The 25,784-nt window shown below is 37.6% G+C and overlaps 1 protein-coding gene across 8 annotated transcripts in view; it reads right to left on the bottom strand.

Annotated features, from left to right (window-relative positions):
- eys (eyes shut homolog) overlaps positions 1-25,784 on the bottom strand; it is a 149,227-nt gene that overhangs the window by 105,384 nt on the left and 18,059 nt on the right. For 5 of the 8 annotated variants that reach the window (XM_040139038.1, XM_040139046.1, XM_040139042.1 and 2 more), the window contains 12 exons: positions 24,511-24,670; positions 19,550-19,654; positions 15,684-15,823; positions 13,829-13,992; positions 13,421-13,674; positions 11,764-11,868; positions 8,020-8,142; positions 5,531-5,644; positions 3,430-3,552; positions 2,618-2,731; positions 1,792-2,025; positions 1-123 (listed from right to left, as the gene is read on the bottom strand). In XM_040139038.1, coding sequence (XP_039994972.1) covers positions 1-123; positions 1,792-2,025; positions 2,618-2,731; positions 3,430-3,552; positions 5,531-5,644; positions 8,020-8,142; positions 11,764-11,868; positions 13,421-13,674; positions 13,829-13,992; positions 15,684-15,823; positions 19,550-19,654; positions 24,511-24,670 — 1,759 coding nt within the window. The remainder of the gene's footprint in view (positions 124-1,791; positions 2,026-2,617; positions 2,732-3,429; positions 3,553-5,530; positions 5,645-8,019; positions 8,143-11,763; positions 11,869-13,420; positions 13,675-13,828; positions 13,993-15,683; positions 15,824-19,549; positions 19,655-24,510; positions 24,671-25,784) is intronic. The other 3 variants (XM_040139039.1, XM_040139040.1, XM_040139041.1) reach the window with 3 other exon arrangements.

The following is a 25,784-nucleotide window of genomic DNA, read 5'->3' on the forward strand; positions in this document are numbered from 1 at the left end:
CAATAAATCCAGGTGCACAGAAGCAATTGTAGCCATTCAGAGTGTCTTTACAAATACTCAGGACTCCACACGGCTGTTCTTCACAATCATCAATGTTTATGTCACAAAACTGTCCTGTGAAACCTGCAGAGGGAGCACAGCTATCCCTGTTAATAACTCTGCCAAGTAAAGATTTCTAGTAATGACCGCATAGTTAGTCTTTAATGATTATTATTAAACAACAAAATAACAATTTTATTAGTTGATTTTTTTTTTTGGTCTTTCCTTTCCTTCTAATGCACAAGTAAATGATAAGATGTACTATTAGTACATTAGTACTATTATAGTATATTATTAATTAATGAACAAATTTTAATTCCTGCTTTAAACACAACCTTGCTGCTTGACAAACATACACGAACCATGTGAGAATTCATGCCAAACACTTTTGAACAAAATTATTCAGATGTGATACTAAGTGATTTATAAAATGTAATTACAGTAATGACTGAAATAATTAATTATGGAGTTTTTGACCACTAGTAACTATGGAGCAATTTTTTTGTGAATGGGTCCCTGTTTCATTTTGATCTTCAGCACAAGGACACATGTTCAAGAGAGCTACACAATATATGTTTCATTTTCTCACAATTTCACCGCTGAACAGCGGGTGGCAGTAATGTACCTGCCAAAGCCACAAAGACAGAGAAGAAGAAGACTGCTAGCTAGCAAACATGGATGTAAACAATGCAGATTTTAAAACATTCAAAAAATGGATTTTGGTAATTTTTTTATGAGGGAGGACTTGTGTAATATGTTTGCTAGGCTTAAACAAGACAATATATTTTTTGTAATAAATACTGAATGCTAACACACAGTAACTTTGTTTACGAGACAATTCCAAAGTCTAGCTTTAAACATAAAATCCATATGTAACACAAAGCTGAAACTGACATTTATTTTAATTGTAAGTGATGGAATTTATGATTGTCTTTAAAAAAAAATTAGAAATTTTTGTAATCCTAAGAATGACGTGTAGTTGCTTAAGTCAGAAACTTTTTATAATTTGCCTGTTTCTCTGTTCTTTTCGACTGTTTTACCTTCTCCAGTAATGCCGCATTTCACATCGGCCATTACAGCCACCAAAAACTTAAGAAAGAGCTTGGTAGGTAATTATTAAAATTGGTAAAACAACAAAGGTATATTTAGGAAAGTAATAACCTGATATCTCCATTAAACAACATTTTAACAAGTACACTAATTAGCAAGTATTTACTATTTAATTAGGCAGTCACTGAAAAATGCTATGCTATTTTCTTTATACTTTTTAGCTATGGTTACCTTAATTACATGTACCTAGTAATTACCTGTGAACTACTGCAAAAAAAATGTGCAGCAACTAAAGTTAATTTCCTTTTTTAACTAATACAATCTAATGATTTCCTCCAAAATATCCGGTACTCCCTGTTATATACACTAAGAGTAAATGTTATGTAAAAACTGTATATGCCTTTGATAACAAACAATTTCTTTGATAAAATGCAAACAGAAGACCACTGGATCCTAAGTGGGCAAACACACATTCCCAGCATCATCGCTGCTTTGAAGTCAGCTCACAAACTGACGAACTGAGCCCTGACTTACACATTTCATAAGGCTGTTATGTGTTGTTGCTTAAGGCCAAAGAGATTAGACTCCCACTGAGAAGGAAGCTGAACAAGTGAAAGCATCAAACTGAGAGGGTGTCTTTACATGATTCATTTGAGGAATTTCCCCCATTTGAAACAAGCCCCTGCTAGATTTTGAACTTACCTGGTAAACAATCACACTTGAACCCTTTTGATAGATCCACACACACTGAACCATGTTGACACAGGCCATCAACACAGTGGTTTATAGGCGTTTTGCAGTGCGGCCCAGTGTACCCATGTTGACACACACATCTATAAGTATTTGCCAGCTCCTCACACAGGAGAGTCCCCTCAGGGTCGCAAGGATTTGACACACATTGGTTCACAGATGCGGAGCAGTCATTGCCATGGTATCCTGTAAGAGGTGGGATCAAAGAAGTGATTGATGTGCTGTGCTGTGTACAGTATCCTCCTGCCTTCCCACGTCTGGCAGACATCATGGATTGTGATTCCACGTAATGCTGTCATTGCCAGTGTTTTTCCTCCCTGCTGATTTACATATTTTATCCAGCCAGAGCATGAAGCACTAAAACCATGGAGGGATTTCAGCATCAGTACACAACCTGAAGGGAAAAAAAAGCTGTGGTGTGTGGCTTTTTTCACCAATTGTAACTAATTTGTGGATGTGTACATGCGCTTTCTATTGGAATTCATTCAGAGTTAAAAGCTTTTACTGTGTTACCACAATAATCAAAAACACTAATATGTTTTCACATGCATTAAGGGATGAATTTACAAGAGGGACTGATATAGAATAAAAATAGAGCAGCACATGACACACTGCGGTTACAATGATTATATAGATTAGTATTACTACAACATTGCATGTCTACATTTCTAGATGGAATTACGGCAGAAATTACTAAATCGCCAAACTTGATTTATATCGAAGATGGAGCTTATGAAATTAACTAACAATCTACTGTATAAATATGTTTGTTTAATACCTGGATGGCAAATACAATGTATTTCTCCAGCTAAGGTGTGGGAGCAGGTTCCTCCATTTTTGCAGAAATCAACATCTGATGCACATGCAGAGACAAATATGGAGCAATTCTTACCTGAAAGGTAAATAAGGGTTGAACTTGTTTGTGTTAATTGAGATTAACACAATTTAAGAAATAAAGATCACATCACCAACATAATGACACATATCAATAACCTGTCATTCAAAGGAGTTTGACTGCAGAGAGCAACAGCCATTAACATGATGAACTAGCATGATTGGGTATGTGTGTTTTTGGTAATTGAGCCGGTAGGGGTGATGCTACTGTATAACTGCTGAGTGTCTAGCACCGCAAAAGGCAAGTACACTTTATTTAATCTAGTTTTCAATCTGTTTATAGTGTCACAGTACAAAAACTCTGAATAAAACTGATGAGGTTACATGAAGGTTACATTCATATAACACTAAAATATAAAAATGGATACAAAATGAACATATATTAGTAATATTATTAATATACAGGTTGGCATTTTGTCAGCTTGAATCATTTATGTCCCTGTGCTGGATTTAATAAAAGATATACAGCACTATACACACAATATATCATCTTTGGATAATTACTTTGTCCTATATTCAGTTTCTACAGGAAGAGAAAGAAAGCTATCTTTATACTCAATCAGCAGCAGTCACCCTCAAATTGGTGAATGAGCTCTTACATTAGACAATGGGACCACTTTGATGGTTATCACTGCTGAGGAGTCATCAATCTGCACTATATTCATTAAAGTCTAAACTATGAAAATGATGACTCACCAGCAAATCCCAAAGGACAGATGCACTCATAGTCTGCAACCAGGTCAATACATGTGGAATTATTGGCGCAATATCCATGGACACATTCATCATAGTTGATTTCACAGTTCAACCCCCCAAACCCTAGTGTGAAGAAAAAAAAGAGTAAATCTCATCAGAGATGGCATGTGAATGTCAGTAAACACCAGACTAGAAATGATACTACTTTGTATCAAATTACACCCAAAAGCAATGTATTGCGGTTGTGAATTTTTAAATGACTTTTCACTGGACGTTCATCACAAATAAACAAGTGCATACGGTGGAAAGTAGACTGCGCCACCGTCTGTATTAGAGGAAATAAATTATATTTTTTTTCATATTGTGTCTGCCTGATTAATATTTTTTCGTGCTGATTAATTCTTAGTTATATCAGCACATTTGATATTTTAAAAATAAAAGGTTAAAGTCATCAAGTAAAAGTGAGTGCTGTCAATTTCTGACATTTTAGTTCCCCATAAATATATTCCACCGCATGGTCACGCTACAAAATGACTATCATTAGCACTGCCACACACTGCAGCTACAGGAGGCCCATGACTAATGCCTGGCTATCAGCACCATCGGTGCAGGTCAAATTCTCATCATTTCTCAAACTGACCATGGAACCAATTTCCACCTCTCTCCATGTCATAAAATTTGACAATTATCCTGACTTCATTAAAAATGCATAACAGGCTTCACCCACAATTAAAGTTTAATCAGAGGTATGTCTAACAGGTAAGATGTCAACTGGACGAAAAAAAATTATCGGAAAAGTTGCTGATATTTATTCCTTCTCACTCAAACGATGCAAGTGACAGTTTCTGAAGGAATGATTTTATGTAATCGGAGAAATTTAAAAGAAATATATTTCTTAACCTTACGGGTATTGAACTGCAAGCCAGGAAATGTGAAAAAAATCATCATGAATAAAAGGTAGCAATCAACATCATTTGCTCCAAGACAAGTTCTGTTGAGAGTATACAGATTTTATTCCAAACGAACACTACAACTACCGAGTTCATTGTTTAGTTCCTGCTCTTCAGCTAAAGTTGTGCTAATCAGCAATAAAAATTATTGTTGTGTTTGGTTAGGACGAAACTCTTTTAGCTCTCAACCCTCTATAGCATATGGCTGTATCAAGTCGAGGACGTGGAGTTGGGCGGAGGAGGAGATAAGGACCGAGTATCCTCTCCAGCTGTACCAAAACTGTTAAATCCTTGTTACATGAAGGGAGTTATCTGCTTTTTTGTTCAAGACAGACTCAACCAAACCCAGTCTACAGATAAGAAATAGTCTGTACTGAATGTAATGTGCTAGAAATGGTCTCTGCATTTGGGAGTTATAATTTATCAATATTACATGTGATATTTGATTGTCTGTATATACGGAGACGTTTATTTTTTAAAGGGGAGAGGAGTCTGAGGAATAATGTTTCAAATCCATTTTGTGCGTTAATTAGTTCTTGAGTGGATAATATAGATAATGATCAAATTTCTCTTGCAGCTGTTGAAACGATTAAAAACAAACTCATAATTATTTTAACAGTTGGTCCCATCAGAAGAATGGAAATTGGTATTAGTGCTCAATTAACTGCAATAGGAGATCTGGTTGAGTTTATACATATTATTAATTATATATGGGATTTATATACCTAGTTAGTGCAAGTAAAATCTGTATGTGTGATTTGAAAAAAATGTCTATCGAAGAGGTGTAGCTGCATTCATATCTTTTTTTTTTTTTTTGGATACTTTCTAAGATTGGTTTTTATTTGTGTGGTTGTTGAACATTAGGACCAAATGGAAGAAGGTACTCGCTTGTTGATTTGAGCTGCAGCTGCAGTGGAAACGTCTTTTCATCTCTGTTTGACCATTTATAGAATAAGAAAAACACCACCAAAAAACAGAATGGAGAAGAGGACAGACGTGACTGAATGTTTTTTTCCATTTAAACCGGGGTCATAACTCCAGGGCTGAAACCAGATGGTGATACACTTAAAAACCAACCAGGATCTGAATTAAAGACATAATCTTATCATCTCAACTATTGGGGGAACTACAGTAATTGCACTGCGACTTACCCTCTGAGCAGAAGCACTGATACAGGTCAATGCCATCCACACAAATACCCCCATTCTGGCATGGCTTTGACTCGCACTCATTTAAATTTACTTCACAAAATGATCCTCCAAACCCTGTAGCACATGTCAAAATAAAAAAACTGTTATTGGAATCTTTTTGCCTGGTTTCATTCTTCAACCAATTAGGATCAGCATGACTTTGTTTTCACAAACAAAAGGTGGTTTTCAAAGCTTGTATTGATTCAAAGAGCTTGCTGGGTACTCAGACTCAGCTCACTGGATCATTTAATCATGTTTAATAAGAGCCAGTCATTGCCCTTCTGATTTATTACATTAAACAAGTCAAATCCAGTGATTTTTAAGATCAAATTGAATCTATAAACAAACAGAACCACGTGAAACGCATAGCATGCATCAGTGCACACATGTAAATGCTCTCACACCATACACCCACATGTACACACCAACATAGTCCTTTAAAGAGAAGAAATATGTTAGTGTTCAAGTCACATTATTGCTGGTGCTGCTCAAGCGGTATGTGGGTTAACTTCACACTTAACTACCATACACATTTGTTATGTGTGTACAATGTGAAGATTCAACATGATCTCACTGGATTGCATTCAAACAACACGGCACTTTCAGGGACATTTTGCTTGTCATTTCTTCGTATTTTGAGCTTTTCGCCATTTTGGTTAGGGTTAGGGTTGGGGGAGGGTTAGGGGTTAGTAAGCAGAGAAATGACATGGCTTGAAATGACACACGCAAAGCAAAAAATGTAGAGTAATAACATGTCAAATGACTTAAGGAAATTGGTGTGTTATTCACACGCCATTAGGTGAGACCAGGCTGGATCATTTTACACAGTTAGCCAAGGACTAAACGGAGCGTAAGCGTCCTGGGATGCTCTTCAAAATTAGGCATGTAAGAAAAAGAATATAAAAAGAACTGTGGTGGAATCCGTCTTACTGCAGAATAAGCAGGTTTCCTCGAAAAAACAAACAAACTGTAGCGTTATACAAACACAAGCAAAACTGCAAAACAGAAACAGCTGCTGCTGATGCAAAAACCTGCTAGATGACAAAAACTCTCTCATGCCAAGAAGGGCTTTTGATGTAACAACAGCTTTTGGAGCTCAAATAAATTAATGGCAAAAATAAGTCTTGCACTGCAAAGCTGTTCCTTTGAAATAAATGCTAATGTAAAACAAAAAGATAGCGCTGTCAAAAATTGTCTTTGGGGTTGTGAAAACATGATTATTGCCTTGCAAAACCTGCTCTTCAAGAAAGTTTAATCGCTTACAAATTTAGGAAGAATTTCCCAAGCAACCTTCATAACAAGACAGTACTGTATTTTCTTCTCTTTTTTTGATACGTACAGTATGAATCATGCAAGATCACATATTAAAAATCCACCATTCTGAGTTCATCCAACATTCTCAATTCAAGGAATTGATTTGGTGGAAGCACTACATCCTAGGTCAAAAACTTGACAACATGGGATATACGCTATGGTGAGGAGCGGTATGAGTAACATGTTTTGCAACACATTAGGATTTAGATAATATGGATGCGAAGACTGCCGACCTGAAACATCTAGACGAGCCAGCATCTCACAGTTTGCCCTTGAGAAGTGATCAGGGGAGAGCAGTTCGCCGCAGGTTACTTTCATTTACATAGGAAATCACTCACAATCCTTCACACTGACATCTGGCGAGCATAAGTGCAACAGGAGTAATGAAGTTATGGTTATTGATTGGGTAACATGAACTTCTACGTAACAGCTGTTCATTTGAAAACAGACAGCAGATCTGGTGTGGAGTAGTGTCGACTGAATTATGACTGGTTCGGTAGGCAATTGTTTTTTTATTTCAAGTATCCTAACTCCATCCAGGAATAAGCTGCGTGACTTCCTGTGCATGTACACACAGTATTATACTGTCACTTACTGCACATACAGCCTTGACTTGCAAGACTCTGAAGCCTGGTTACCCATGGCAAGCCTTGGAGTATCTAAGAGGTCAAGCCTCTTCCACTTACTCCTGTGTTATCCCCATCACTGCCTACAGCTACTGCTGTGATAACACTGTCATCCTCACGGGGAGGAATCAGAAAGTCTTGACTGACACAGAAAATATTTTTTTTGCAGGAATTGTCGAATTTAATCAACATAAGATTATCAGATGGCTATGAAGTTGTAAAAACAGTACAGTATGCCCCAGTGCTGGGACTATTTCTCTTTTTTTTGATACATGGTCTAGTAAGACAGCAAATAGCACACGAGACAGCCTCTTGCACAGTCTTGATCTAATAAAACAAAAAGGGTTTGTTTTTTTTATTATTATTTACAGACAGTAAAGCTGATTTTGTGTAATACAGTGAATCAGCATGAGAAAAATGCACCCATTTTCACTCTTGCCATATGCGAATTTTCCTCCTGTTAATGTACCTGCATGACAAATATAACAGCCATTAAAAGGTCTCGCTCACCTCTTTCACATGTGCAAGAGACATTCTGTCCATCCTTGGTCTCAGTGCATATTAATGCGTGTTCACCGCAGATTCCAAATGAGCAAAGGTCAATATCCACGGAGCAATCTTTCCCCTTGAATCCTGAAATCAAAATGGAGTTAACAATACAAAAGGGAGAAATCCAGTAAAACCTTGGGTAACAAGCAATAAGGACTGAAATCATAAAGCAGCAGTAAAACACATTACGAAGCACATATTTATGTGGCTGTATGTTTTATTAGGTAAAGACACCTTTTCTTTAGCGGATTAATGGGGGTATTGATTCTTCCCTGTGCAATCCACCTGCTATGCAGTATGCTAATTGAGTAAATCATTGAAAGAGACCCACCCTACCAAACTGATCTATATCACATTTATCTGCCCAACCAAATGCACAACTGCATGTCACTGATAGATACCCATGTCAATACCTATTGTTGTAAATAAAGCACAGGCAGATGGTGTGACTGAAACATGTGTTTGTACAAACAAAGATGACTTAAAGGGAGAATCCTAAAATAGATGACTCTGTATCACATGCATGTGCCCATTAGGTAACGTCAGTCAAAAAAAAAAGACCTGCATCTTACATTTTGCATTTAATTGCTACATTTGCAAAGAGTGACAGACTATGAAGTCACAGAATATGAGTTTTTAAATTTCATACTTATGCTAACCCAAAACCTCTTTAAACCTGAAGCCTCTAAACAGGAAGAATGTGCCATGTCCACGTCACATTCGTCTGGGTGCAGTCAGTGTCTGCAAAGGAGGCCTCACTCACTGGCAAAAGAGTGAAATATTTCAATGATCACTTCCTAGCGCAAATTCCTTTTATCAAAGGCATGAATGTACACACAGAACATCATTTATATGAAATAATATAGCATGTTTAGCTGTAAGCAGTCTCCATTGTCTTCAAGTTGTAACCTGTATCCATAGCAGCATACTTTACATCAACACATCTATCCAGATGTTTGATGACCTTCCAACTACCCTTTTTCCATCATATTATATATTGCCTTGACTAGTTAATGGACAGCTATTGCCTCCAACAGAGTGTTTCAGAAGTGTTTAATAACCAATTGTGCATGCAATTCACTCTGAGGTTAATGTTGCATGAAGGAATGTCACATTTACAGTGTCACCATCTCCAAATGGGACTCCCTAGTCTGTATGACAGCTACTAGTGGCTCAGCCCAACTCGGCTGCGGAAAGAAAGGCAGAAGGTGAACTCATTGTTTTTCATTTTATCATAAAATGCACAGTAACAAGACATACTATGATGTTTTGTTGAAAACATTACACTCATTTACTCATCACTCATGTTCAGTGGTTAATGATAACAGCCATGGGTCTTAACTATTCCTTGGCTCTGACAACTGCTGTTCATCAGCGTATTTAGTCATTCTCATCAACAACGTTCTGGTTGCTTCACTGAGCTGAAAAAGTGAAAATCATGTTCTTGGAAAGAAATCACCAAATTCAGTTGTTACTTTTAAGTCAGTTTGATAAATCAAATGAGAGTTATTGCTATGTACAATTACGAAGACTGGATTTAGTTTGTGTAGTTCATTAGCTCCACCAGAGAGGTTATGCATTCTGGCCTTATTTCTGTGTGTTAGTTAGCAGGGGAAATACAGAATTCAGGGAAATTTGGTGAAAAGTCAGGTGATGGGTCAAGGAAGGAGCAATTAGTTTTCAGTCCTCACCAAAAACTAATAAATCTACCACGTGCCCATGTATGAAGCATTCATTTTTCCCTGGGTGACTCAGTTTAGGAAAATACATTTTAAGGTAATTTCGATTTGCAGCCAAGCAGATTTTACAACAGTTTAAATGTAACTGTTTCTCGCCCATTCCTCCTAAAATTCCATCTCACCTCGCTATATTTTTGGTACATAACTTTTTTGGATGAGCCGGTGGAAGAGTCATACCAAAACATTTTCCTGGTATTGGCTGTAAGGCTCTTGTGCCTTTAGGCTTAAATAAAATGTCGTACTTGCTGAATGTGTTCTGCTGTTGTAACCAAATTTAGATCATTATAAATCATGCTGCAAAAATTGGTCACAACAGCAACATTATGATTTTAAATGGTACTTACTGTGTGGTCATGAGTCTGACTCAGTGATGACCGGATTTAGGCATTCTCCAAAAACCCTCACTGCCATCAACTAATTAGCACCACTGACAATCACTGTGTGTTTTTTGATGCAGATCAAGATGCAGATTAAACTTCTGCAGTTGTCTGTGCAACCTTGGCTGTAGTATCCCTGAGAGTTTTCTGGTCTTTCTACCATACAACTGGACCACACATAGATCTGAATGCAGGATTGGAAAATAGTGATAGTCTTTTCTGATTCTTCGTGTGTTTTTTTGTATGTTCTTTGCAGGCAGAAGCAAACAAACCTCACAGACCATTTATCTAATTGAATTTCTGAAACGATAAAGTGATCAAAAACACCTGTCTATAAATCTGTCAGTGAAATTACAACAGGAATGGAAGCTCTACTGACACACTGGTGTTCTGTTTCTGCCCAAATCTAATTTGAGCAAAAGCCAGAAAAAAACAGTACGAGCAGATTATTTACAGTGATGCATTTGTTGTGTCCATAATGTCATAAAAACACAGCATGTAACAGGTGCTGTTCATGGTTCAAGATAGTAAATGTTTTAACGACTTCACCTACATTTGTGTTGATTTATTGTGCAGTAAAGCAGAGGCGTATTTGGCTGAGGGAAAGGCACTGAGATCTAAAGCATGACGCACAGCAACAACAAAACACTGGTGATATCTTTTCCCTACGTCAAATTCAAACTTAAGTAGGACTTTCAAAACACCACAAATGTAAAATATCCTGCATAACCTGTGAAATTCTTCTACCTTTGTGAAATATATAAATATATAAAGAAAATGATTTACCAAAACTGACTCATTGCTTAGTGCCAGAGTGTATTCTGTGTTCTGTCAACACCTATGTTTTGTGGATTTTATTTGTCAAATATTTGCCTGTCAATCCTGTTCTGGGGATTGTGGCTGTTTACTATTGAATGTGACATTGGACTTGTAATGCCAAGTGGGCTGGCTGTAGCATTCTGACTTGTGCAATCAAGTGGTGATTAGGTATTTTATTACCAGAGGGCATAATAAAACCAGCTGCACACTGACGAATGCAACACCTCCCTCCAATATGCAATGATTGTGGACCTTTCTGGAACATGTGTTATAGAATGTCGAACATATATAAATTTGTAAAAACAGGTCATTGAAGGACAATGCTGAAAAATAAATCGAAGTAGGGAAGTCATGATTAAATGCATCAGTGCTTAGCAAGACAAAAAAAAATGGGTGCTGTTTTCTTAACAGGATTTCCACCTTGATTCTAGAAAATAAAATGTGAAGAAATATTTTTTAAATTTTTTCTCTAACCCCTACCCATGATACAGATTTATTACTCCTATTTGCTTCGTGTAGAACATTTTTGGATGCTTATTTTAACGGATTTCTAAGCTCCATTCAAACTCTCAAAAGACTACTGTAACTGATTATTCCTGTCTTTGCCATCTTAAACAAAACGTGACAAATGATCACAGTAAACAAACACGTTTTTATGTAAATGAATGAGAAATGAACTTTTCCCGTGTTCCCAAGGTACAGCGTACATAAATTAATAGCATGATATTTTTGTAAACATGCTCAATAATACACAAGTAGTTGGTACTTACCAAGAGGACAATGACAAATGTAGTCATTTATCAGATCCATACACAAGCCTCCATTTAGACAAGGCTGCGACCAACAATCATTTATATTTGCAGAGCAGGTCCTTCCTGCAGGATAAAGAGAGAAACAAATAAATTCTACTTAATGTCACCTGGAATACAGTTTAAAATATCTCTCTACTAATACATTTCGCTGTCACTGTGGAAATTTAATAATTATTGGAAGTTATGAAGCTTGAATGTACAAATAATATTTTTAACCACAACAACATTCAGGAAACATGCAGTACAAATTTCTGTTTATTTTCTAAACAATAAGTGGCACCTGGTTTATTAAAGACAGGGCTTTATTTCATGAGGCAGCTGATTACCTCTGATTCTACTGGCTCACAGTGTGATTGAATGGTTATGTGCTCAGCATGTTGAAGCTTGTATGCATAAATGGTGTAACCTCAATTTTAGTGTCCTCCGGGCAAGAGTTAGATATGGAACTGATTATAGATTTTACTGACAAATTTAAAGCCTTACTAGGCCTGGCCTCTGGCGCTATGTCAGACCTCTTAGTTTTTCTACAAGCCAGAGAGCTCATAGAGAAAGCCTGACATCCTCTGGCACTGCTGTTCAATCTACACCAAAGGTAATTGTACTTTTGCCATCATGACCCCATACACTGGCAAGCAGTCTGTTAATCATGTACTGTAAGATACTCACATAATTAGGCTGGTCTGCTCACTGTACCTCAGCTACCTGAGGTATGATACTGAGCCAGCTCCTAATGTCAGCCAATATTAATTAATTTACCTGCTTACTCATTACTGCACCACTGTTCAGATTAGACATTAACATCACTCATGGCTAAGATTTACTATACAACGGGCAATGGTAGCTATCACGCTGTGCTAAATGCCCGAGAAATAGACAAACTATTTTTTAAAATACAAAAGCTCACAAGGAATCAATTTTAAGAACTTCTTTCCAGGTGAATTTAGTGTAATTCCTAATGTATGTGATATTTCAAGTATAGAAGTCTGCAGGCTTAAGTTATCTGTTACATATTAATGTAGCTGATGTCATGGTTATCTTTAACTGAGTCAATTTTGCCTTAAAAACATCCGTTAGAAATGGCAAAGGTATTATACATTGGATTTACATTTTTCAATTTACATTTATCACTGATAAATTAGCTGATTAAATAATTCTTCGGCAATACAAGTGGGATATATTGCTACAGCCCATCCATTACTGCAATGAACTGGGGCAAAGACAAGATTTTTATGTCACTATAAATCTAGTTCTTATGTAGAACGATTTACACATGTAGATCACCTTTTGTAGTACTATCAAAGAGCATTATGACAATTTAAAGACTTTTTTATTCACACAAGTGCTATATGTTTAAATATCAATCATTTCTATGTATCTACAGTAATTCAAATTTTCCATATACTGTAATTCCATATGTTACTCAACCTACATATTCGCCCTGACCACTGACACATATTAAATTTCAATGTGAAAACTGTACTTAGTGAATGCTTCATATTTCTGTTTCTAACACCTCAATATTTAAACACTAAAACCTGATAAAAGCTGATATTCCTGTGGCCGGCCATACTAAAGGCTTTAAATAGGTTCTCATTTGCGTCAGATGGTCTCATACCCTCAAACCCTGGGGGACAGTGGCACCGATAATCACTGATTAGGTCCACACAGGTGGCACCGCTTGCACAGGGGAAGCTGTTACACTCATTTGTTTCCAGTTCACAGAGGGACCCTTCAAATCCAAGCATGCAGCGGCAGGTGAAGTTATACTGCTGGTCCAGGCAAACACCATGTTCAGAGCAGTGATGGCCAACACAGTAATCAATGTCCTCTTCACAGTAAACGCCTGCGTATCCTCTGGGACAAAGGCAGCTAGCAACAAATTGAAGAGAATTTCTTAATACTGTATAGAGCAAAAGGAATTCTTTGAACCCTCAAGGAAGAGAACAGTAAATGTCACAGCTTTTACAATCATTGACATTCTGGTGCCTGAATGGCCTGAAGACATCAAGAGTTCGACACTCACCTGTAACCATCAATCTCATCCACACATGTGGCTCCATTTTGACACCAATGTTGAACACAATCATTGACATTTAAACTGCAGTTCTGACCAGACCAACCAGGCGTACAGATACAGGTGTAGCTACTGGCATTACTCAACACACAGCGTCCTCCGTTGGCACAAGGCTGTCGATAGAGGATAGAGCTGTTAGATACATATGTCATAAGAGATATGCTGCTTCATGTGTAAAATTGAAATTGCTTCATCTTGTATGGTAATATCTTATATTGGACTGAGCACATTCTGGTCCAAAATATAACCATGATTTTACAATGCAACCTCTAACTATTTCTTGCTCCTGGCTGCCTGAAAATGAGCTTCATTACAGCCACATGACACACTCATGAATACTGATTCATGCTTTGTACTAGATTCACTCAGTATGTACCATCAACATCATGTCTTACAAGACAAGATCAATGGTCATTGAGGGCTAAACCTCCCAAGATTTCCCTGTAACAAAAAGATACGCCTGCTAGCTGGTAAATGTGTATGCAGTGTATAGTAGAGGGGGAAACAATGGGGCAGAGGGAGAGCTGGCTTGTGGCTAGGTGTATAATGCTGACATGATGGCATTTCTGTAAGGGGGCCAACACAAGCCTTGCTCCACAGTGAGCGATCATCTCCATCTGTCATCCGAAGAAGCTTCCTTGTTCAGGTTCGGTTGTTTATTTTTTTTTTTTTTTAAAGGAGAGGGTTGATTCATCTTTACATAAAGAATCCTGCACATTAAAGAATACACACATTGCAAATCTTCAGCAGCACTCATCCGCGTCAGGTGGCAGAGGCCTTTTCAGTCCCTTGTCCCCGTGTGCATGCCAAAAGCGAAAGCCTGACAAACAATGACGCGATTCCAGCCTTTTTCCACCATTACTGCTTGAAATTGTGAAACCACGTTCAAAATTTAAAAAAAAGAACATAAAAATGTGCTTTAATGATTTAAATATGCAGCATATGGTATACACTGAATATACTGTATACTTCAGCCATACAGTCACTTATTAGGTGTTTCTGTATGTAGAGTTAGGTAAAGGTCAGAATCTGTTACTTGATTACTTTTGTTTATTGGTTCCTCTATGTTTCACTAATTGCCTAATTTCAAAAGTCACATGTGAGCAGAATTCCCTCATTAGTCCACAATTTAATACAACTTTCTTCCCGGGTAAACCAACATACTGTGCAGCTTCAGCACCAGCTGACTGCTGTGTTTATGGATTATCGCATTTGTTGTCAATATTCCTGTGGGATTTATGCTTATGTTTATCCCCGTGTACAACAAAGGATTAGCCCACATTTTATAAAGAATATACTGAATTAATATTGGATACCTTCTCACTTAAGTGCTCAATGTTACAATTCAGTGTGCTGTGACAGTTTGCAGATTTGTCCTAAGGTACTTTATATAGTAATTTTCTTATACAACATGTGAAAGCATAACCCATAAGAGACTGTAATTTCCCGCATTTGTATGCCAAAGTGCCACACTGCTCATGTCGAAATACATCCACAATGTACCATCAGGTGAGTTCAATGCGGACTCTGTGGTCTTATGTGACAAAAATTATATGTGGAGACTCCTTTAAATAAAATAAGGTGAGGAAATTACATAAAACCTCATTTATTTGCTTGCTATGATTCCCTGCTGTTATAATAATGTTGCTGCACCGTTGCAGAGAATACAGAGAAATTGCTTGACGAGAAATAAACAGAAGATTGTTTGTTCTTCAACCATGTATGAGACTTATGAGGAATAATTAACATGTGGATACAGAATAGCAGATGAGGACAAATAGTCCGTTAAGATATTTTTACTCACTCGAAAGTTTTGAGGGCAGGGTGCACGGCAGGTGTATTCAAGACCATCTGGGAGATCCAAACACTGAGTCTTTGGCGGACATGTGTTGTTGGGCAGAACACAAGCATCTATGTCAACTTCACAGTTCTTTCCCTGAAAACCTGCAGGAAAAGATTTCATACAGTTAATGTAACTGATGCAACACTTGACCAGCAGAAAGTAGATCTGTAATCAGTGCTGCAAACCCATCTCTAATATAGGTCTCTGTACCAGGCCATCTCTTCTACATATTTAATAAAAAAGGCCGAAATTGGGCCAATTGTGGGTTGAGTGGAGGATTGGCCCCATTTTGCAGCATAGACAATGTGTCACAGTGAATCCCTGAATTTCTATTTAACCTGAGCCTCAATTTAACATTTATCTTTAGTTTGATCAGGCAAACTTTAGTTTTGTGCTTCTTATTTTTCCTGTGCTTTCTCATCTAATCCCTTAAATTAATGCTGTAAGCTTTAGGAGAGTTAACACTGCATTATTTTGCCTTGATACTTGTACCGTTGTTGAGGACATATGTATTATTGAATTGGTACAACATAATATATTCAGTGGCAGGTAGGGCTTAAAAAAAAGAAACGGCCAACAACTTATAATTCAACCCATGTCTTAAGATTTTGTTTGGTTCCGTGGTTCAGCACTCTGCTGACTATTTCACTACGTCGTACAAATCACTTCACCATGAGAAGATGCAGCAGATGAGGCATATGAGTGGAAGAGGCTTAGGTTTACTGAGATAACAGATGAGATTTAGTAGCAAGGCTGGAAAGCCAAAATATGCCCTGTGGAATTTTGTTACCATGGATCTTTGGCCACATCTAGTACCAGTTTACTCAGGGAGTTAGGGATTCATGATCAGGGATTATGGCAGGCTGCAAAGGCTGCTTCAGAGGCAGCTGAAAAGAGCAAGCAGTGGCCCTGGCTGAAAAGAAAAGGCACCCGCTTGTGTGCAAAGTATGGATACCTATCTTGTGTTTAAGATAGAAGATACAGCAAATATCAGTGTCAAGTCAGTGGTCAAACAACATTTTGTACTCTCTGTATGATCGACTTACACATGTAAGAGCTTTTTAGCATAAGTCCACAATGTGCAATTTAGGCTTACTGTCGATGTTAATAGTGAGAGCACGTGTGTTCCTATACACACAGACAGACCAGTGCGGATGGATACAGTCCTGATCCATACTCTGAGCAGGTGTAATGGGGGTGGCACTTGGTAACTGTTGAGCCTTCTAGGGTGTCATGGGTCTAATTCAACTTGACATCTGTGATGGGAGGTCCCCACTCAATAACCCCATTGACATAGCCATCAGCCCACCCCCTCATTCCTCAAACACCACGGGTAGATTTCCACAGCGATGCTCACCCAAAAAAGCACAAGGGACAGTTACTGTACATCAGATCTGGTGTGTTGGGAAATGTGTTAAAAAGGGAAAAAAAAGAAAAAAAAAAAAAAAAAAAAACACGCTTTTGGTGTATACATGGTCATCTTCAAAAATGTTTGCTTCAACTGGCTAAACACTGTCATTCGCCTATCAGCATTACAATTACCAACACTGCTGATATAAAGAAAGCCCTCTTTGTGAAATGTTTTTCCCTACTTAGTAAATTCCTATTTGTTAATAAAGTAGGGATTCAGTTTCTTTGGTATTATTGTATTGTTAAGTTCCTGGGTTTGAAGCTGCTGGTCTTTGAAAGAGTCTGCGAGTTCTCCCTGTGTCTGAAAAAGATTTCCTCCAGTTTCTTCCCTGAGTTCAAAGACATGCCAGTTAAGTGAACTGGAAACTCTAAATTCCCTGTAGGTATGACTTTGTTTTTTGTTTCCAGGATCCAACCTCCCACAATTCTGAACAAAACAAGCGGTACAGGAAATAAATGGATGGATGGATGGATGGATGGATGGACGGACAGACAGACGGACGACTGGATATTACTTCAAGCTTTCATTCATGATCTTTGGAGAGTTGCACCTTAGACACTTCAAGGGCTGACACAATTCATCAGTTAATGAAAAAACAGTGCCACCTCTGAATGTCACCTTAAATAGTGACTCTAATGTGCCTGGCTTTCAGCAACTGATGAGGTGAAGGGACTCTGTGACCCATGTGTCATTAACACTGGTATTGTCCTTTAATGTTTAATTGAACAAGAGTAAACAAACACAACGTTTCATTACCATCAATGTTGCATTTCCCCAAAGAACAAAGACAAGAGCTAAAAATAACAGTGGCAAAATCTTGGGAGAAAAGCATCACCTGGCCCCTAAGATGCTCTGCGGCCAGCGACATTGGTCTGTATGTGCTGTGTCCAGACACACAAACTGTGCCGTGCCCAAAACAGAGTGCTCCCGCAAGTGGTGCATCAGTTTACATTCAGTGAATGTAAATTTAGACTCAGCTGGTTTGGCACAATAAGTAATTACTGGAAAATTATATTAAAATGTCAATCTCGAAGAATTTCATTTAAATAAATGTCTGTTAAGTCACTGTCTATCGCTGAATGAGGTAGCACAATGGTGATTAAGCGTATGGCCCACTGACGAAAGTACTGCAATATTTATACATTTGCAGTCTTATGAACTGCGTGTCTGTGGCGACATTCCTGGAGAAAATGCTGTATTAAGTTACTGCTAACTCAGGCCAAACATTTCCTGCTGCTGCAGCTTCACATTAAAAGCATTTAACCGGATAAACACAAGTTGACTTTTGTTATGAAGTAGCCACAGGAAACACAATGTTATTGCCAGGGAGCTTAGCGCTTACCGCTATCCCTCATCCAAAATGCATCTGCAAAACAAGACAACGGTCATTTTGGGCATTTTTGGACAGAGGATCAGTTTAAAATATTGTAGGGAGTAATGGAAAAGTCAGGGACAGCAACAGTGAGCTGTTAGATGAAGAGCTGCAGGCGACAGGCTGCACACATCCAACTACTCAGTGAGGTAGCCAACTCTTTTCACTGTGTCCTGCTGTTCGCAAAATTATGCCGTGTGCAGCATAAAAATCAGATCACGGTTGCTCACAGAATGATGGAAAAACGGCAATTATTGCCTGCCGTCTTTATCAGAACGACAACAGTTTGTTTTGTTCCCCCCAAAATTCTCTGTCCTGTAATATTATTACCACAAATACTATAGGTGTCGCCAAATCAACCTGCACTGAAATCTTCGAGATCGCCACTTTAAAGGGCGTTTCATAACGCAATATTTGCACATTTTGATTGCATTATTGAGCTCTGGCTATGTGATTTTTCTCGGCTGCCAATAAATAAATAAATAAAAAAAACAACACTGTAAACTAATACTGTGAATAATGTGACTACGCCTTGTTGCCTCTATACTGCACAATGGAGGATGCTGCAATCAACAGTGTGTTGAGAAGGAGGCTTTTTTTTTTATGATGGCTTTTTTAAGACTGATAGTTTCATAATAAAAGGCATTTCAGTGCTTTAGTTAAACCTTTTCAGAAAATAGTAAAAACATTATTTTACATATATTAACTGAATGGCGAAAACAATTATTTATAGAAAAATATTTTTAGTAAACATGGTATACGTAAAAAATATGAATAATGTGATGAATTAAATCATGCTGACTTTTCTAGCCTAATGTCCGTAGGCAGGATGTGTCACAGTCTAGGTAGCCTGCTGGCAAAGGCTAATCACCTTTAGTTTTCAGTCTACAGAGAGATGGCTGGAGGGGCCCTGCCTGAGGCTCTGAGGCCACATTCACTTCATGTAAGTTTAAAAGGTCTGCATTACTGCCCGCTACCACAGCCAACACAGATACCACCTAAATGTTATTACAAAGCTCCAGTTATGGACACAGCCCAACATACCTGTAAGACATTGGCATTTGTAGTGTCCTAGCAAGTCAGAGCATGTGCCATTGTGCTGACAGGGGCTGGAGTCACACTCGTTGATTTCAGTCTCACACTTTGTTCCTGAGAACAAAAGTAAAAAAAATGCTGTAATTAGTTGCATTTGAAATGCATCAACATCCTCACATAGTAGAGCACTTTATTTCTCTATCTCTATCTATCTATCTATATATCTATCTATATCTATATCTATCTATATATCTATATATCTATATCTACCTATATCTATATCTATCTAGATCTACCTATATCTATATCTATCTATCTATATCTATATATATATATTTTTTTTACATAAGTCATTACATGTGCATTGCATTGTTAAAATACAACCAAAATAGTTTTGGGAAATACACTTATTTGTCAGCTGTAGTCATACCACTCTCATGTCTGTATGTTAAATAGCTTAGCTTAGCATAGAGAATGAAAGCAGGGGGGAACAGTTAGTTTAGTTAGATTTTTTTTATGTTTTGACAGAGCCAGGCTAGCTTTTCTTCCCTGCTTCCAGTCCTTATGCTAAGCTAAGCTAACTGGCTTATGGCTTTAACTTCATATTTAGCATACAGGTATAAGAGGAGTATCTATCTGCTCTAAATTCTTTCATCAAGAAAAATAAATAAACATACGTCCCAAAATGTTCCATTAAGAGTTGCCTGCAACTGTTTGGTCAACTTTTCTCCTGAAACAATAATTAGGCAACGAACATAGCTTTACTAAGATACAATAGGTGAGCCCCTGGGAAAGCAAACAGAGATTTCAGGGTGCTAGTTGGAATCACTTTCTTGTTAAGAAAATGGACACTTAATAATGAGCTTTTTCTCGGCTGAAAAGAGCAACTGAGGTGTGCTTGATAGGAAATGGGTTTGGTGCTCAGCTGCCTCAGCAGCTGCTAGTTCTACCACTTTGGATGGGGGTGGGTGTCTTCCAGCACAGGTTATTAATTTAAAATGTCCTATCATCAATAACACAGCAGCAATGACATAGAGTGAAAGTCCCTTCTTGACAGCGGCAACCTCATGCTACAGCACAAACACTATGATTGATATCATCTGCACGGTAGTTGCTACAGGTCATTATATACAAAATATGGCACACCGTGCAGCAGCAAATTGCACAAATATGTCTTGCTAAAATCTGAGAAACGCCTACGCTCATTTATGACTGTGAATAAAAATCACTAATGTAGTACTGTAGGCTCTCTTTATGAAACTTAAATGATATGAAATATAGTGATTTAAGTTTTATAATGTTTGTTTAGCAATGTCTTAAAAGCCTAGAAATATTAAAAAAAAAAAAAAAAAAAAAGATATTGAAAGTCAATATGAATTGAAGTTGCAAAACACTTCTGGCTCGTGTGCACAATCAATATTTACCTACATTTTTTTTTTACAGAGGATACTAATTTGTTAGATAAAGGTTTAAATGCAAAGCCTTTCTATTGCACATTTCAGGTGGAAAAATTACAGATGGTTTCACAATTTGTCCTTTAAGCACGCTCCTGGATCTTAAGTAGATTTTGAACTTTTACTGCATAAAGTATTATACTGCATGTCTAGTTCCCACATCTTATATCATTAAGCTCACAATTAGAAGAGAATGAGAGTGTGTATAGACAAAATATAGGCCAAGAGTTTGTTGTGTGAAAAATAAAGCCTTCCAAAATGAAACCCGAATGCTGGGGCTTGGATAATGTACCCTGAGTTATGATCTATGATAGAGTACTGTGGGGTTTCTGGGCAAAGCTCGAAATTAAATTGGCCTTTCTATGCTGCATGGCTCGAAATTCCAAAGCGAAAATCCCAAGATGCCAGAAAATGATGAATTCTATCAGTCACTAAGACCTGCCATGGTGAAAGAGACAATTTTCCATTACTGAAGTGGCAACAGATTTCAGCTTTGAACAGAAGGAAAAAATCCTGTTCATGTAGTGCAATGTAAGGGCTTATCTGACTGACAGGTGAGTGTGTCAGGACTTAAGGCTAGATGGGGAAATATGCTATAGGCCAAAACCTGAGAGCAGTGGGGAAGAGAGGAAAATCATGTCACAGGTTGTTGAAGCAATAAAAAAAAAAAAGAGAAGAACAATGCTGTGCTGTACCATTATAACCCTTATACAGCACAAACGATGTTCAGACAAGGATCATAATCTGTGTTGTTCAAAACTGTCTCTTGTCAAATAATGTTTAAAATGGAAAATGTAACAAAATTTAAATAAAAGATATTATACATATTGTATAACTGACACTTGCTTATGATAAAACATGCAAGGAGAACATTCCATTCGTCTTTATATTTCTTAAGGAGAATTAACAGTTGAGATAAGCAATGCTTCAAACATGATCATCTATTATGGTGTAAAATGGCATAGCTGTGAATGAGATAAACTGTACCACTCTCCTACAGTGTCATAGTTGCATTTAGCTTATTTGAAGGTACTGCATATACTGATCTTTCTAATGCAGACTACACACTTTGTAATAAAAAAAGATTACCCTTTCATTACTAAAATATTACTGCAAACTGTGTTTTTTTTTATTTAAATGTCTGCACTGCAGCCAGGCAAGTCTTGAATCGCAGGTCTTGTGTCTCTTGTTCGCTTGTTCCCTTGTTTTGTTTTTTTTAGAACAGTTGTCACTGATAGCTTAACAAGTTTCAGCCCTGTCCTGAGCTGGCAGCTAAATAGGAAGCAGTTTGCCAGAGTACTTGGATTAAATGCAATCAGCAGCAGGCCTTAGAAATGGCATGCAGGCAAGGCTACTGGTAAATAAGCATCAAGGTTAAAAAAATAAAAAAAAAAAATCGCCTCATCCAGAGAACTGGCCTTTGCTTAAAAACTGTGGTTGGCTTGTGATTTCAAAATCACAAGCCAACCAAAGATCTGGCCTGAAATTCTCATGTTTCACTTCACTTGCACTTTACAGACATTCAGTTATGTCCTAAGTTGTGGATGCTAGTTTTGGTGTTGTTGCTTTGAATTTAGACAAGCCAAAAGTCTTTGCAATCTCAAGAAAGAGCGTATCTGATGTAGTCTAGAGGCGAAAGGCAGTAAATCAACAAGAACTACTACTAATACTATTGCTAATAACAAATGTATTGAGTTGTAGGCATTTTCTGTTTTTCCTCGTCCACCTCCTCAGGGTGGTCACAGGTCAGAGGTCAGTTATAGAACAGAAGCCCTTAAGGTGGCCGTGATTCAGTCTTTTGAGACATTAATCAAAGCAGGTGCTTGTAGACATGGCAGTTTGAACATAAACCTGACCATTAGAGAACAGACTCCCCTCTCACTCTGTTGCCCTGCTGACTCATGTCCTTTCATGGTAAAGTATTAGAGGTCATTGAATGAACCCTAATGTGGCCCCCTCTCCCAAAATAAAAACCTCCATAATGTGACAGGCTTCTACGGTCTAATTGGAGAACAGACTGCAGCTACGTGGATATCGCAAACACTTCCACAGGAAATTCTAAATAAGTTTTTAAAGATCAATGAGATAAATTAGACTTTTTAAAGCTTTTAATAAACTGGACATATATTGAATTACTGTGTATACTGTGAACTTTGTATTATGTGTCTTGTGTTTGTTTGTCTAATTCGTTTACTGGTGTCCTGTCACTATGCATACAGTATGTTATTATTGTGACCTGCCAAGGGACGTCAGACGAAAAAATAGCTTTTAGCCAACTCAGGTACAATACATCAAATGGTACCATTTATGTTTAGTATTGTAAATTAACCCTTATAAACAGAACCAAATGTAATTGTTGTCTTGGGATACTGCAGAGTGCATGATAATGCTTTTATTATGTTTATTAGTCTCTAAATTGATCATCATACACTGTAGGAGTAGAAAATGTGAACAATTTTTAGAGCTCCATAAAGGGCCATTTTTCATCTAAATGAACGAATCAAATGACTCCAGCCTGATTATATTTTAGATTACATATTAGCAATCCTGCTGAAAACCAACAACTCACTGTTACATTGCTTCAGGTGAAGAAAGTTGAACATCTAGAAGGACAAAGAACTTTCTCAGTTGGTGGAACAATTAGAGCTGAAACTCCAGTAAATACTGAGCTTTCATTCACCAGTTTGCTCATGTTACTCTGTCTCTTTTAGATGTGTAAAAAAACATTTTGCTAACACATTAGCCATTATCCAACTCAAAGTTCATTTCTTTGAATTGGGTTTTATGTTTTTCTACCCTCTAAAAATCTAAACTAAACTATGCACAGTATGGCTTTCTATAATAACAAGGTGGCAGCAAATACTGCAGTTCCTTCACTGAGCCTTTTATACATCATGAATCCTTAATGGACACCTACCACCAATTGTAAACCAGTATTTTCTGTGGACACAGAATAAGTGTATTTATTCTAGCATGATACAACTTATGCACTTTTGATGGAATACATGAGTTTCTCATGACAGGTCTAGATTTTAAGCCATTTTTATGCCATCTGCCTTAAAACACTAACAAAAGGCAAAATAGACACATTTATAATTTATAGATAGCTCTCAGCATGAGAGCTCTCTGTCAAATGTCTTTCATGCAGACTGCAGATTCACTGTCTTAAAAGGAGTAAAATATTCAGAAACTCCTTTCTTTCGCTGTATTGCATATCTGCTTCACTTTGCATAGCATTGTGCACACATTACATTTACATGTTTACATAAAGACAAAATCTGTAAATGTCAAAACAGAAAACGAACCATTGCCAATAGCATGTACATAACTGTCAAGCTATGCCAGTTCCACGTCAGATTTTTCCCAAACATTAATCAGTCATTCCTTGCCCCACAACCCACCTTCCCACAAGGGTTTGTACAAATCGATCCATATTTTGAGATATCCTGCCAACAGACAGACGGACAGGCAGATGGAAAGAGGGCAAAAAGACACGATAAAGTGAAGTTATCTCACCTGTGAAGCCGAGGGGGCATTTGCAAGTGTACTGAGGGGGAGAGGATGGCTGACTTGTTGTAATGCATGTGGCTCCATTCAAACAGCTGTTTGGTTTTATCAGGCAGGCATTGCCAACATATTGACAAAACTCTCCAATCCATCCGGGGGCACAAACACACTGCAGTGAAACAGAAAAATATTCCAGTTATCAGTGGTGCAGTATACATTAATTTATCAGCCAATACAGAAAAAAATGTTATCAGACGGAGGAGATTGCATTAGAGCAACTATATGTTTTTTATTGTTTTTCTCTACCCCAGCACATTGGATTTTGAATTTGACAATGACTATGAGGGCTTAGTTTTAAGGGTGTACAGAGCCAGCGCAAAACTGTCCAAAATGACTGCTCTGTATATCTACTAATCAAATCAGCTTTTATTCTGTCTGTTAGGGACATCTTCATGACAGGGAGAATAAAATGAGCAGCCTGCCCGTAATGAACTACTACAATGGTTTTCATGCTCGCAGGAAAATCACATCAAAATATAAATAAAAATAAAAAACACAAAAACTAGAAATGGCCCATTTGAAGAGTGCAACACTTTCTGATTACGTCCGACCCCGGCTTGAGGAGCATCAATGCGAAGCATCTAAAAGTGGATTGTAGATTAAGGACACTCTCAGTGGTCTAATGGAACAAGACTGATGGAGAATAATTAGGAGCTATGGGGCATTACGGAGCAGTCTCAGGTGTTGTAAAAAATACAGACATTTGAGGAGAGTGAGCAATAGAGAGGCAAATTAGACCAGAACCTGTCTGTCTGAGCAAAGCGTCCACAAACTCACAATGATTAATGGGTTAGAATTGGATTACTGCTGTCTGTAGACATGTTCTACCACTGACGTTTCTGTTATTCCCTTTGTGTTTTTTTTTTCCCGTTTTAATTTCAATTAATGACGGGTTTTCCCTATGCATAGAACTTTGGAGACCAAAGATGGAAAGACCTTTTATGTTGTAACATGCAGTAGCATATTTCATGTTAAAAAACAGATGTGTTCAACAGACCATATCTATCTATTTGCACAGCATTCAGAGACAAATAGGAATGTCATGTATTAGCTGCCAGTCTGAAGCATTTGTCAGTAAAATCATCATCCTTAAGAGATGACATCATTTAGTCTTTAAAAGCTACTACATGTAAAACAAACACAAACAGATTTATGGAAATTCTGATATGCTCATAATATCCTTCCTAGAAAAAGAAAAAGGTTGCTGGTGTTTATCATATAAC

The sequence above is a fragment of the Xiphias gladius genome, chromosome 11 (genome assembly GCF_016859285.1).
Source record: "Xiphias gladius isolate SHS-SW01 ecotype Sanya breed wild chromosome 11, ASM1685928v1, whole genome shotgun sequence".
In the NCBI taxonomy this organism is placed as follows: domain Eukaryota; kingdom Metazoa; phylum Chordata; class Actinopteri; order Istiophoriformes; family Xiphiidae; genus Xiphias; species Xiphias gladius.